The following is a 13,387-nucleotide window of genomic DNA, read 5'->3' as shown; positions in this document are numbered from 1 at the left end:
ATTGAACGAAGTTGCCATTGTTTCTGACAACTGACTGCCACTAAGAGCCTCAGGGACTCTGAAGCACAGGTTGGAGAGTCCTTTTGTAGCTCAGAAACTTGTAGCTCCTCAAATCCTCGTGCAACAAGCCTGGCTTTTGGTACTAATCCGTTCTCAGTCTCTTTTAGAGTGCACACCCACCGAGTGGAAATGCACTTTTCTCCTTTGTCCTCAACTTCCTCAAACACGTCGTTTTGTATCCAACTTTTTATTTCATTGGACTTGGCTTCATCAAATGACAAATCCTTAGTGACAAAAACATCCTCGCATATGTCACCACCAGGAGCCTGAACCTGGACTTGAAGATCTTCCAGCTGTAACAGATCCACTGCTTCATTGTTTCCCGCCACCTCAGCAGGCTCAAGCAGCTCAAAGTTATACCAGTCCTTATATTTTCCGGTGGCTTTTCCAGCACGTCCTAACACTTTAGCAGTACGTGAAACACCACTCTCTGCGTTTCTGAATGTAACAATTTGGCCAGTCTTTATATTTCCAGCACCCCGACTCTCTGCCCCAGCATATTCATGAGCGGGTGGAGGGTCATTGCCATTGTTTTCAGCATTTGTCTCTTTGGTATCCTCATTTATGTCATATGAGTGTTGTAGTCCTCATTGTTTTCTTTATCACAGCTGGTCTGAGGTTCCTCATGTTCCTGATTGGCTTTCCTCAGCCTAAGTCGGTGAACTCTGACACAGGTGCCACCGTGTCTAAAAAAAACAACAGCACCGTCCTGCCCAATGACCACCGCAGGCCCTTTCCACTCTGGACAGTCCACACGTTTGCAAAACACTTTGTCTCCCTGTTCATACCTCTCATCATTGTAACGTATCTGTTTCTTTATCGCTCTCTGTATTCGTTCGGAGCATTCTGCTTCTGTAAAGGCCTTCCTTGCAGTGTGCAGAGCTGAAATGTGTTTGGCAACCCACTCACTTTTAGTGGTGCCCTCTAGAGCAGGTGGTCTGTCAATCAACACCGAAGGTAGGTTAGGATTCTGCCCAAACACAAGCTGATGTGGGCTGTAACCATGGACACTTTGCATACAGTTCTTTGCCATAAGAGCCCAGTCCATGGCAGTGCTCCAGTCACATCTAGTAGTAGTTTTCACCTTGAGTATGATCTCTGTTAAAGTTTGGTTGTGCCGTTCTAACAGCCCATTACTCCAGGGGCTGTATGCTGGTGTGGTTTTTACTTCAATATTAAAGTTTTCAGCCATGTCTCTCACTTCTTCATTATTAAACTCCCCACCATTGTCACTGAACAACTTTCGTGGTGGGCCGTACACACTGATCCAATCATGAATAAAATGTTTAACGATCTCAGAGGATCTCTTGGTGGTCAGGACACTTCCTGCACTAAATCGAGTGAACTGGTCAATGATATGTAGGTACCACACCCCTGGCTCAAGCTCGTGCAGATCTACAGCTACAGTCTCATTATAGGTTGAAGCCAGTGGTAGGCCAGCCGCAGGTTTGGGTTTGGTCTTACAGTACTTTTGACATGCTTCACACTGACTTACAACTTTTTGTAGTAAGCCAATGCATTCTGTGTCTTTGTTTCCAGAACTACTTAAAAGCCTTTGTAGTTTGTCAGCAGAAGCATGCCCAAACTGCTTATGAAGTTTCTCTAAAACTTTTGTCTTCTCGCTTGTGTCCATTTTGTCTGTGCTTGTCAGCACTTCTTCCTCAGTAGTTGTTAATATCTGATCAGCATTAACAAAACATTTATCTTCACTGTCGATTATGTTCACACAGTAATGTCCCGAGCTTGTTAAGTCCAGTTTGATAGGTTGATTGAACATCACAGCACTGTCATTTTCCATGTCCAGAACTGTTCCTGCCCTTTTTAGAGATGTCTTGCTCAAAAGCAAGGGGATATTAACAGGGACAACTTCGGTTTCTATATTACACTTTGTGGTGCCAATCTTAGCTGGTATCGTAACCTTTTTGACAGAGTGCACCACTTTTCCATCTCCAAACTTGAAGGGCCTATGACTTTGTGTTTCAGTTTTTATCATAGACTTTATGTTTTTCTTTCCAGACACATTAAAGTAGTCGTCAAGCCACTGTTGTCCACACACTGTCCTAGTGCAAGCAGTGTCTATTATAGCGGAGCCAAAACATTCAGTCATGAATATTTCTGCATCTGTTGGCGATTCTTTTGTATACAGTGTAATGTTACACTCTTCCACGTTTGTCTTTTCTTCAATTATTTGAACACTCTCACCTTTGTGTGAACAGTGTTTTGCCCAATGAAACGTACTTTGGCATACAGCACACTTTGACCGCCGTCCGAACTTGTCCAGCGGGTTCGTACCGGGCAGTGGAGTTTTGGCTCTGGCGCCCTGTTGCCAGGGCCTGTTTTGACGTAGCTGCTCCGTTGCAAAAACAGATTCTTGACTAATTCCCTCTGTAGTGGCAATCGTTTTCCCGCTAAATATTCTCTTCAAAGCGGACTTCATAGAGGTGAATGTCAAATCCATGCACGCAGTTAGAGCCAGCTGTCTGTCCGTCGTATCCAAGCACGCGGTGTCCAGCAGCTTAAAAGCTAAAACTGCATCGGGAAGCTCCATGTTGTAATTGCGCATACGCGAATATCGCTGTTCGAAATCAATAATATAGTCCACCATGAACACGTTTCCGCTTTTCATCATCCGGTCAAAGTTCGTGTACGCTTCATAGATCCGATCTTTTTCTTTTTTTAGGAACAAACTATCAAGTTTACCAAAGAGAGTGGCAATTCCCGTGCCTTTGTTTAAATCATCAACCGGAATTTCCATCGCCGTCTCCCGTGCTCTTCCAGATAGCGCCAACGTCACGGCAAGAGCTTGTTTTTTTTTCTCCAAATCGGTAACTCTAATCCACATGCCGACTTCTTTCTTCCAGCTTTCATAGGGTTTTCCCTCTTCAAACGATGGCGGGACTCTGTAGTTACTAACCATCCTCTACCGCTACCAATGTTAGTCCAAATAATAACTCCACTTTGGTTTGGTTCATTTATTTTGTGAACACCACGTTCACGTTAGCCACACAACAACGTCTCCCTCGGTCCCACCCAGACACGTATAACAGGTAAACAGAACAGTATCGCCCCCTAGCTGTCAGGCATGAGACGTGAAACTTAGAGAAGTGAAACTTAAGAAACTAACAGGTTGATTGACGTGCAGAGCTTCCTGAAAGCAAAATGCTTTGAGCTGAATATGCGCCAGAATGACATTTATAGGGCTGTCAAACTGAGAAATAGAGAGAGATATTTAGTAGAGAGAAGAGATAGAAGGGGTGTTGAAGGGAGATAAAGAGAAAAAAGCAGAAAACGGGAGGGAGAGAGAGAGTGAGGGACAGAGAGGAGGGAAATGTATGTTTTCTGTTGGATTGACATTATATCCAGATATTCATTTTTGTCACCCAGCCCTGCCTGGCGTTAGCAAAGGCAGTTTCATTCACATCGATCTATTAAACACTCATGTCTTACCAATCTGCAGCAGCATCTCCTCCATGCTGTTCGTGGCGGTCACCATGGCGATGGAGGCTCCGAGCGGGTCGCTGTCTGAAAACTGCACGGCTTCAGGAACAACCCGGCGCTCGCTCAAGCCCAGCGGCCCGGCCAGCAGCTCGAACTCCTCCTCTCCGGTCAGTTTATCGTCCTCGTCCACGTCCAGCATGTCCCAGTCTTCTGAAAGGGCCGAAACACAGGCTTGAACTTACAAATACAGAGAAAAGTGGTTTGCACTGGTCAGAGCTGGGTTTGAACAAATGTGTAGAAGAATCGGACATTACCTTCGTAGACACTGTCCTGTTTGCCGAGTAGATCAGGAGCTTGGCCTTTGTACCTGCCGAAATAAACATGCATGAATTTCCAGTGTGTAATTATGTCAGAGCGCACATTAAAGTCCCGCATTTTAGTTACCGCCTCAAAAATGGCGCCGCCTGCAGTCAATTTACCTACCATTTAGACTCTGGACAATTCTCAGGTTCTCATGTTTTCCTAATTACTACTTTGTTATAGTCATAGTTTTACATTAGTCAAGTTGCAGTTAAGATAAGATAAGATAATCCTTTATTGTCCACACATGGAGAAATGTCAGTGTTATAACGCAGTAGATACAGAGGGAAGGACAGCTAACTTATAGGAAGTTTGAAAAAACACTCTTAATAGAAGAACTCTTATAAACAAAACAAAAAACTCTTATTGACAAAACTCCTCTCATATCTTAATAGGGAATGGAGGAAAAAAATAATAATAATAAAATAAAATAATAATAAAGGCCGTGGCTGCAGAGCGGTCAAATGGCCCAGCAGTTTCAGGAACCGCGGCACTGCCATATAGCCTCATGGCTAACCCTAACCCTAACTCTAACCTTAACCCTACAGGAGCCGCGGCACAAAATAACATGGCAGTTTTGGCCGCGCGCTGTGGCTCTGTTGACACTCCCAATAATAAAATAAAGTAAAGTTAAAATAGCTAGCATAAGACTAAATAATACTAATAATAATGGTAAGTAAACACTCTAAACTAAATAATGAAGTAGCGATTGAGTCCTAAAAAACTTTTGCCCAAGAATTACGAGATGTGAGGCTGTTTTACATGTCCAAACTCAGAAAATCCAACTAGAATGCAGCATCTGCTGCTCATTTCCAACCAGGAAGCAATATCAACTTTATCAAAATGCTTAGTAAAATCTATTCACTAAAACATGCTTGTGTTTTAGTCTAGTCTAGCGCTCGTACCGCTCGACGATGGGAACTTTGGCCTTGCTCTTGATGGCCAGATACTTCTCTCTGCAGCTTCCGCAGAGCAGGTAGTATGGGTTTCCGCTGCCACACTCGCCACCGAACCAGCCGTCGACGTAGGAGCCGTTGCTGCGGTAACCTTGCCTGTTGGCACTGCGCCCACAGCCCGGGTGGCCCTTCTTCATGTGCGCGTTGAAGTTAGCCACGTTTGCTTCACACAGCTCGCACACCACTACCTCGTCGCGGTCATCGGCCTCACAGACGTGCTGTAAACGGGGACACAAATGTATGAAGGTATCGTTGAAAAAGAAAACCAAGAATATTAGTTTGTGATGGGAATCAGAAAGGACCACATGCTGTGAAAAATGTTAGCAAGCACCACTAACCACGAACGAAAAGTTAGTTCCAACATTTAATATGTGAAAATATGTGCTCAATTGAGGACTGCACAATGTAACTACACACAATATTTGTATTGTACTTTTACTACAATCTTTAAGGCAAGGGTAATTGTTATAATCAAGAACCTATAACTGAAAGCAATTGGAAAAAGGAACTATTCAAGATTTTCTTCACTAGCAGGGACCACGCCACAATTAAGTATGAAAGAATATTTATTGATAACGACGATGGAGCTCGGCGATGGAGCTCGGCGATAAAGGTCGGCGATGGGGAGAGACGATGGAGATCGGCGATGGGGAGCGGCAATGGGGAGAGACGATGGAGAGAGCCGATGGAGATCGACGATGGAGATGGACAGTGAAGTGACGATCAAGCCACGATCGAGCTACGATGTAGCGACGATCGAGCACGAGAGTTGGCCGGGTAGAGACTCGGATGAGGGCTCTGTCTCAGGTGATCAGCCCAGCCGATTCAGAACCCCCAAAAAATGATGTAAAAAATGAAGATGATCCGGATATCGACGGGGAGGCCTGGCTGAAAATTGAGTTAACGGTGGCGCGAGAGAAGGGGAGCTGAATAGTCGAGGCTCTCTGGAGTGTAGCCAGATCTAAAAGCGGTCTGTCCGTTACTGAAGACGAAAACAAGTACTGGTGCATTTGAATGCGTTTTAGCATTTGTGGGTCGTCGATAGAATATCCCCTACTGATCTACGAAGACTTGTTGTCGAATGAGTGCCTTCTGACTGGTCGAATCGACCTCCAAAAAAAATGTCCTGAACGATAGTGGGGTATAATTCGAACAGGCGTGGAGGAAACGAGCTGCATTCCCTTGGGTCTTTAGGAGAAGAGTCATCCTAGTGTGGAGTCCTATGGTCACCTGAACGGAACGGGAAGCGGATCCTTGGTCTGGATTTAGAGGCTTGTCCTGTAGGATGATGAGTGCGCGGAGCGGTTTTCAATGCCTCGAGATGCACGATGGGTTGAGGTGCGTGCCGAGATATGCCTCTTCTGAGAAAGAAGGAATGTGAGATGATTGAGCATCCCGGTGCCCGGTGACTGCTCCGGGGAGAGACGGCGTCCCTGTGTCCGCTGGGACCCTGGTGAGGACGTGGAAGAGGCGTCGAATGGATGAATGGGTGATTGAGGGAGGGATGGGAGGGATGAGAGGGATGAGGAGGGATGGGAGGGGTGGGGTGGGAGGGGATGAGGGAGGGAGTGGGCGTGAGGCTGCTGCCGCGCGGCCACTGCCGAGTGTGAGTGGCTGAGTGTGAGTGGCCGAGTGCGAGTGGCCGAGTGCGAGTGGCCGAGTGCGAGTGGCCGAGTGCGAGTGGCCGAGTGCGAGTGGTCGAGTGCGAGTGGCCGAGTGCGAGTGGCCGAGTGCGAGTGGCCGAGTGCGAGTGGCCGAGTGCGAGTGGCCGAGTGTGTGTGGCCGAGTGTGTGTGGCCGAGTGCGTGTGGCCGAGTGGCCGAGGCGAGCTTGTGGCCGGCTGCTGTGGTTCGGTGCGAGCGTGTGGCCAAGGTGATTGAGGGAGGGGATGATTGGGATGAGCGATAGAGGGAGGGATGAGTGGTTGAGGGAGGGAGCGTGCGTGGCTATTGCCGTGTGGCCGGCTGCTGTGGTTCGGTGCGAGCGTTTGGCCGAGTTTTTTTTTTTTTTTTCTTAGCTGGCATCTCAGTTCCCGGGGGAGAAAGAGATGAGACCTGGCATCCCGGTGCCGGGGGGAAAAAAGTGTGAGAGCTGGCAACCCGGTGCCAGTTGGGGGAGGAGAAGGGGGCTTTGGCATCTCGGTGCCTGGGGTTGGGGTGGGGGGAAGGAAGGAGGAGACATGGCATCCCGGTGCCGGGGGGGAAGGGGGATGGGGGGAAAGAAAGTCGACCTGGCATCCCGGTGCCGCTTTAGGCCGGGGTGGTTGAGGGAGGGGATGAGTGATAGAAGGGATGAGTGGTTGAGAGAGGGAGCCGGCGTGTGGCTGCTGCCGCCGTGGAGAGCATGTGGCCGGCTGCCGTGGGTCGGGGCGACGTGAGCGTAGCTGCCGGCGGGGCTTGGTGAGCGTGGCTGTCGTTGTAGCTGTAAGGTGTGAGCAGTCGCTGTGAGTTGAGCCGTGAGCAGTCGCTGTGGGTTGAGCTGTGAGTTGAGCTGTGAGCGGTCGCTGTGAGTTGAGCTGTGAGCTGTCGCTGTGAGCTGTCGCTGTGCGCTGTCGCTGTGAGCTGTCGAGCTGTGAGCTGTTGCTGGGAGCTGAGCTGTGAGCTGTCGAGCTGTCGCTGTGAGTTGAGCTGTGAGCTGTCGAGCTGTCACTGTGAGTTGAGCTGTCGAGCTGTCGCTGTGAGTTGAACTGTGAGCTGTCGAGCTGTGAGCCGTCGCTGTGAGTTGAGCTGCGAGCTGTTGCTGTGAGTTGAGCTGCGAGCTGAGCTGCGAGCTGAGCTGTGAGCTGAGCTGTGAGCTGTCGCTGTGAGCTGAGCTGTCGAGCTGTGAGTTGAGCTGTCGAGCTGTGAGCTGTGGCTGTGAGTTGAGCTGTGAGCTGTCGAGCTGTGAGCTGTCGAGCTGTCGTTGTGAGTTGAGCTGTTGCTGTGAGTTGAGCTGCGAGCTGTCAAGCTGTCGCTGTGAGTTGAGCTGCGAGCTGTCAAGCTGTCGCTGTGAGTTGAGCTGTGAGCTGTCACTGTGAGCTGAGCTGTCGCTGTGAGTTGAGCTGTGAGCTGTCACTGTGAGCTGAGCTGTCGCTGTGAGTTGAGCTGTGAGCTGTCACTGTGAGCTGAGCTGTCGAGCTGTCGCTGTGAGTTGAGCTGCGAGCTGTCGCTGTGAGCTGTAACCGAATAGCTGTGCGTTGTAACCGAGTAACTGTGCGTTGTAACCGAGTAACTGTGCGTTGTAACCGAGTAACTGTGCGTTGTAACCGAGTAACTGTGCGTTGTAACCGAGTAACTGTGCGTTGTAACCGAGTAACTGAATTGAAGGTGTGAGTTGTAGATGTAGTGATTGAATGGCAGTAGAATATGGCAGTAGTAGTGGAGAGATAGAGAAATACGTGTGGAGGGAGTCGAGTGCAGCTGGCTCCCACCACCAGGGGGAGCTGAGAGGTCGAGCTGCGGCCATGGGCTGATGGTGACGTCGTCAGCTGCGTGCTGGAACCAGGAAGTGCAGACGCTGGCGAAAGTTTAGTTTTTTAATATCCTCGAAGGTCTGGAACATGGTCTGGAACGAAGTCCCCCTTTGACTTTGGACCGGTGCGGGCTGGGCACGGTGCGGCGCGCGCGAGGCGGTGCACGAACTTGCGGGGCGCGAGGCGCCGGAGCTCGCGGCATACGGGGGCGCACCTGATGAGCTGAGGCCAAGAAGTAAGAGGCGGATCCGTTGGGTCCCGTTGCTGGAGTAGAGGTCGGTGTGCGTGTGGACGTCTCGGAGGTAGGGTCCGCGGGAGAGCACGTGCAGAGGAAGTGGTGTTGGAGGCATGGATCACGCCTACCGAGAGTGTGCGCCGCGGAGAGCGGACCTGCGTTGGCGGGTCCTCTGGATAAAGTACGACTGGAGACACGACCGACTGAAATTCGACTGGGAACAGGTCAGAATCTGATGATTTGATCGAGCGAACGCACTGCTGACATTCTCTCTGTCGAGAGAGCTGAGACGACAAGATATGCTGTGAATAGGCCTTATAAATAGGGCTTCTGGGTAATTAGAGGTGTGGTTAGAGAGTGGGGCGTGTTTACTAGTGGAGTATGGGTTGAGGCATGGTCCCGCTCCTGAACCTCAGTTAGCTATTACATCTCCAACTCCATTTATCTTTATTCGTCCCACAATGGGTAAATTTAATTTGAACTTTTGAAATAACATCAATTTCAAATTATATTGTTTTTTTATTATATTATGATTAAATTATCAACACTTTATTAAGGGTTAATATTAGACTGATCCTACTTGGGCCCCAACACATTGTTTGTGGTGTGTAAGTGTTTGTGTCTAGAGTCTTGAAAATCACGTTTGGACCGGCCTTGGCCCCTCAGACCGCTTCACCTACGAGGGCTTCGGGTTGTCACATATACGAGGTACCAATAGCACTCTAAGAAGGTTAAAAGCTCTGAAAAGTCCATTTTCATGATATAGGCCCTTTAAACTGATTCGCTCCAAAGAAAACCAGTGGAAACATGGCTCTGATGGACCACACGCTGTTGCATTTCGAAAGTATATTGTAGGAACATTGTGCAGCCTCATGTATTAAAGCACATATAAGCTGCAGCACAGACAGAGCTAAGCAGAGAGCAGCGGCAGCCCTGTGGGAGCAAAAAGTCACACACACCCAGGTTGGCCAGTCCAGTACCTCTGGGATCCACATTCCCAGAATATCAGAGTCTGAGCTCAGGTCCTGCCCGAACATGGCCTCCATGGTCTCCTCATCCAGGTCCATCTCCAGCTCCTCATCCAGGTTGAAGTCGTACAGAGCCCCGGGGTCCTGCTGTTGGAGTGGAGGCACGTCTCTGCGGCTCTGACTGTGGTGAGCCTGAACCGAGCGGTACAGACCGGCTGAGAGGAGAGACCAGGGTTAGGTTTGATGCAACAAGAACTCTTTTCCTATCTTTTGATGGGTGAAAAGTCCTCAAAGTGTTGACCAACAGGAAACTGAAACCAATGGATAGGATTTTTATATTATGGTCTACATTTTCACATAAAACAATCATTTGAGGGGTAGTTTTACATTTCTACTGAAATCACAAGATAGATAGATAGCCAATACTTTGTACTTTTACTGCATTGTCTCTGCTGCTTTTGTGCACTAACGGCTAAGTAACCAATTCAATTATTAATTAAGTTATCTTTTACCTCGACCACACTAACCAGTATGGACATGTTATTCCTCTTTTAAAGCTTAGATATTCAATCACAAGATTTAGGTTTTTTCAATTGCATAAGCAAAACAATGCCAGAACCACCTTTTCTGCTACTTTTGTAAACACAAGCACTGAGCTGTTCTCATTGGTGAACTATGAAAACATTTAGAAGTTCTGAGAGTTTTCCTAATTTATGTAACGTCACATCTGATTTTGGTGATTTATTAGGTAAACTCTCTGCTCACTGCAGCTGAGAGGAGGAGAGGAGAGATGTGAGTGTCCAAAGAGTTTGTATCGGCCCCACATTGATGAGTAAGAGCACTTTGTATCAAGTCGATATCCAACACTTGTATTGGTGCATCCCTATGAAATAGAGCTTTTGGGTGCAAGTATATTTACTTGTTAAATTACTTGATTAATTTATTTTGTAAAGAAGCCTGGAACCAGTTACAAAGCCAACAGAACCCGGCTTACTATGACAGATAAAGAGGAAAATAAGAGAAGCGCTCACCCGCTCGAGCCAGCAGAGTGCGAGCTGCCAGGTCAAATCGGTGTTTGCGTCCAGCTGCTCTGCCTCTGTGAGGAGCGCCGCTGGAGGCCGAGGCGTTCTCCTGCTCCAGACCCTCCGGACTGAGACAGGCAAGATATTTAACACTTTTGAACAATTGTATTACCATACAGAAAATACATGAGTCATACATGGACTTTACAGATCGTCTGTACCTCTCGCTGAATCCCTCCTCCAGCTCGGCCTCTGCAGTGGAGATGTCTCCGGGGCAACAAAGGAAGGGGCTGCGGTCCTGAGACTTCCCCCCAGAAGAGGCAGTGGCTCCTGGGCACAAGGGCTCCGACTCTCCGCCCACACTGCTGGGTCTGGTCTCCTCGTGGTCATCTTCTAACGGGTGCTCAATCATCCACATGGCCAGCACCGTGATATTCTGTGCATCTGCTTCTCCAGAAGCTCCTGACAAAGACAAGAAACAAAATCACCAATATTGAGGGTCAGTCACATTGTGAGACACTTTTCTTTAAAATACAATTGTTTTTTATTGATTTCTGGCAAGCAAATCACATTGAACTACAGCTACCTGTGGCCTCTAACGCTTTGGTGATTTGCCTCAGAGAAAATCCCATTTCCAGCAAAGGAACAGCAATGGCCGGAGGGGGAGGAGACGTAGACAGACGACTCGTGGGGTCCGACAAGGCTAAAGAAAGAAAATACATTCAACAAAAAACATTGATCACAAGTTATTTCACTATGATTTTAGTGCTCTCCCCAGGATTTTTTAAAGGGATGGTAAATATGCCTCATACGGGGTTGCATTTTCCTCCAAGGATGTTTTAACGTACCTTTATTATTTCCAAAGGTACATGCACCCTAAACATACTATTACATGTTCTATAAGCCTAAACATACTATTACATGGTGTATAGGCCTAAACATACTATTGCATGGTAAAAAACTGGAGCTGAATTTTGCTTTACTCGCTCGTTTCATTAATCTTGTTTACGAGCTTGTCTTCTCCTTTTCTGAGCCTTGGTTTCAAATGTCAGGGAAGGTTGCTAATGCTAGCTTTTGTTCATTTACCCATGGTAATTTCCTCTGCTGCCAATAGTTGGAATGCTAACACCAAATCCTGATAGAGGAACAACTGAAGTAATGTGTGCTTTCTTTAGATCCATTATTTTAAGTTGTTGTTTTATGGCGGTTGGTATCCAAGTGTTGCATTACCGCCAGACTTTATTCTTTAGACTTAATTTTGTTGTTGTTGTTGTTGTTTTATGGCGGTTGGCATCCGAGTGTTGCATTACCGCCAGACTTTATTCCTCAGACTTTGTCGTAGTCCTTAAAAGTTGGCGGGCCGGATCAAACGTTTTAATCCGGCCAACCAAAAATTTTGGAAAAAAAATAAATAAATAAAAAAAATAGTTACATCCGTAACCGTTTTTAGCGCTAAAACTACACGTCCCACAATGCCGCTGGTGGCCGCCCCTCCCGCGCGGTTCTTCACTGCTGTGTGTACTGCCGGGGGAGACGTGCTGAGGGAAGTAAGACACCCGTTTGCGCACTTTACAGCACTTACGCACCTCAGAACAGAGGTCTGAACGAGGACAGAGACGTGTGGTTTGGGAAACACGTGGGAAGAAAGAAAGGAGACTGTTTTGTGGATGTTAGAGCTGTGCTAAAAGTGGAGCTAATGTGGAGCTAACAACAAGAAAACTAACTTCTGTGATGATGCTCTGCGAGGAAAACATCCAAACCTCTACAAACCTGGACAGATCAGGAGCCACAGGGAAAAACACAGGTCAGAGTGTAATAAAGTCTGAACATGACTGTGTCCACACTAATGTGACTGTGAACACAAACACAATGACCTCATTTGAGTCACTACATGAATCATTTGTCACTAAGATCAACTTAAACTATGAAAATAGTTAGCTCATATTGAGTTTGAGCAGAAACATGTCTGTGATATGAACATTTCACATCAGAAATCACATCAAAAGTCCATGTTCCTGTTCCTCCTACTGCATGAATATGGACTCAGTCTTTCACCTGCTGCAGATTTGTGAAACAGTCTCCACAACTATTAATAGGCTGAAAAAAGCTATTTATTTATTATATTGTTTATAGTTTTATTTTGTACATAATATTTGGCCCACGATTTGACAAAAGAGTTTGGTTTGATGGAACACTGTGGCTCATGCACTTATTCTATATTTTCAAGGCAAGAGGCGTAACTTAACCTCCTTAAACGCTCCCACGTGTGTTTGTATTTAGTGGTGAGTCAGTTCAGGTGAACAGATAACTACACAGACATGGAAATGTTAGTTAGTACATTTAAAAGCTTTTTTTAGATCTTGAGAAGTTTATTTTGTTAAGTCAAATACAATATTTTTCTGTTCCAAATACCTATTTAACAATATTCAACAATAGACTAAATGTTTTGCTCTTTAGATCAACTCTGAAGTTGTAATGCACATAAACTGAAGCACAGTGTTGGTGAAATTACTCTTTTTTACACTTTTCTTAATACATTTCAGTTTATGAGAACAAACGTGTTTGTAATTTCTTTTAATCGATCCAGTAATTGCTTCAGAAACAGCGTAGGCTATATAAAGCTATTTATTTCTTATATTTTTTTTATTGTTTTATGTTTTACGTTATGTTCGGCCCGCGACCCAGCCTGAGCGTCGAAATTCGGCCCGCGGCCCAAAATGTGTTTGACACCCCTGCTTTAGAAGGTCTTCTTCCCCTCAGACTTTGTCATAGTCCTTAAAAGTTCTTCTTCCATTGGAAGGACTTCCTTCGTGTGGATCAAAACAAGACTGAGCTCTTTGGTTACCTGTCGCGAGAGACCATTGGTCTTCCATTAGCAGATGGCAAGGAAAAGTATGC

The 13,387-nt window shown here is 46.8% G+C and overlaps 1 protein-coding gene across 1 annotated transcript in view; it reads right to left on the bottom strand.

Annotated features, from left to right (window-relative positions):
* Nucleotides 1-13,387, bottom strand: part of herc1 (HECT and RLD domain containing E3 ubiquitin protein ligase family member 1) — a 95,288-nt gene that overhangs the window by 29,120 nt on the left and 52,781 nt on the right. The window contains exons 43-49 of the mRNA XM_072465236.1: nt 11,076-11,192; nt 10,711-10,951; nt 10,499-10,617; nt 9,459-9,682; nt 4,764-5,032; nt 3,813-3,865; nt 3,508-3,708 (exon numbers count right to left, since the gene is read on the bottom strand). Of these exons, the coding sequence (XP_072321337.1) occupies nt 3,508-3,708; nt 3,813-3,865; nt 4,764-5,032; nt 9,459-9,682; nt 10,499-10,617; nt 10,711-10,951; nt 11,076-11,192 (1,224 nt within the window). The remainder of the gene's footprint in view (nt 1-3,507; nt 3,709-3,812; nt 3,866-4,763; nt 5,033-9,458; nt 9,683-10,498; nt 10,618-10,710; nt 10,952-11,075; nt 11,193-13,387) is intronic.

Source organism: Eucyclogobius newberryi, unplaced genomic scaffold (genome assembly GCF_026437365.1).
Source record: "Eucyclogobius newberryi isolate DKJ021-1_F unplaced genomic scaffold, fEucNew1.0.hap1 SCAF_5, whole genome shotgun sequence".
NCBI lineage: Eukaryota > Metazoa > Chordata > Actinopteri > Gobiiformes > Gobiidae > Eucyclogobius > Eucyclogobius newberryi.
This window is presented reverse-complemented; position numbering and strand designations above follow the sequence as displayed.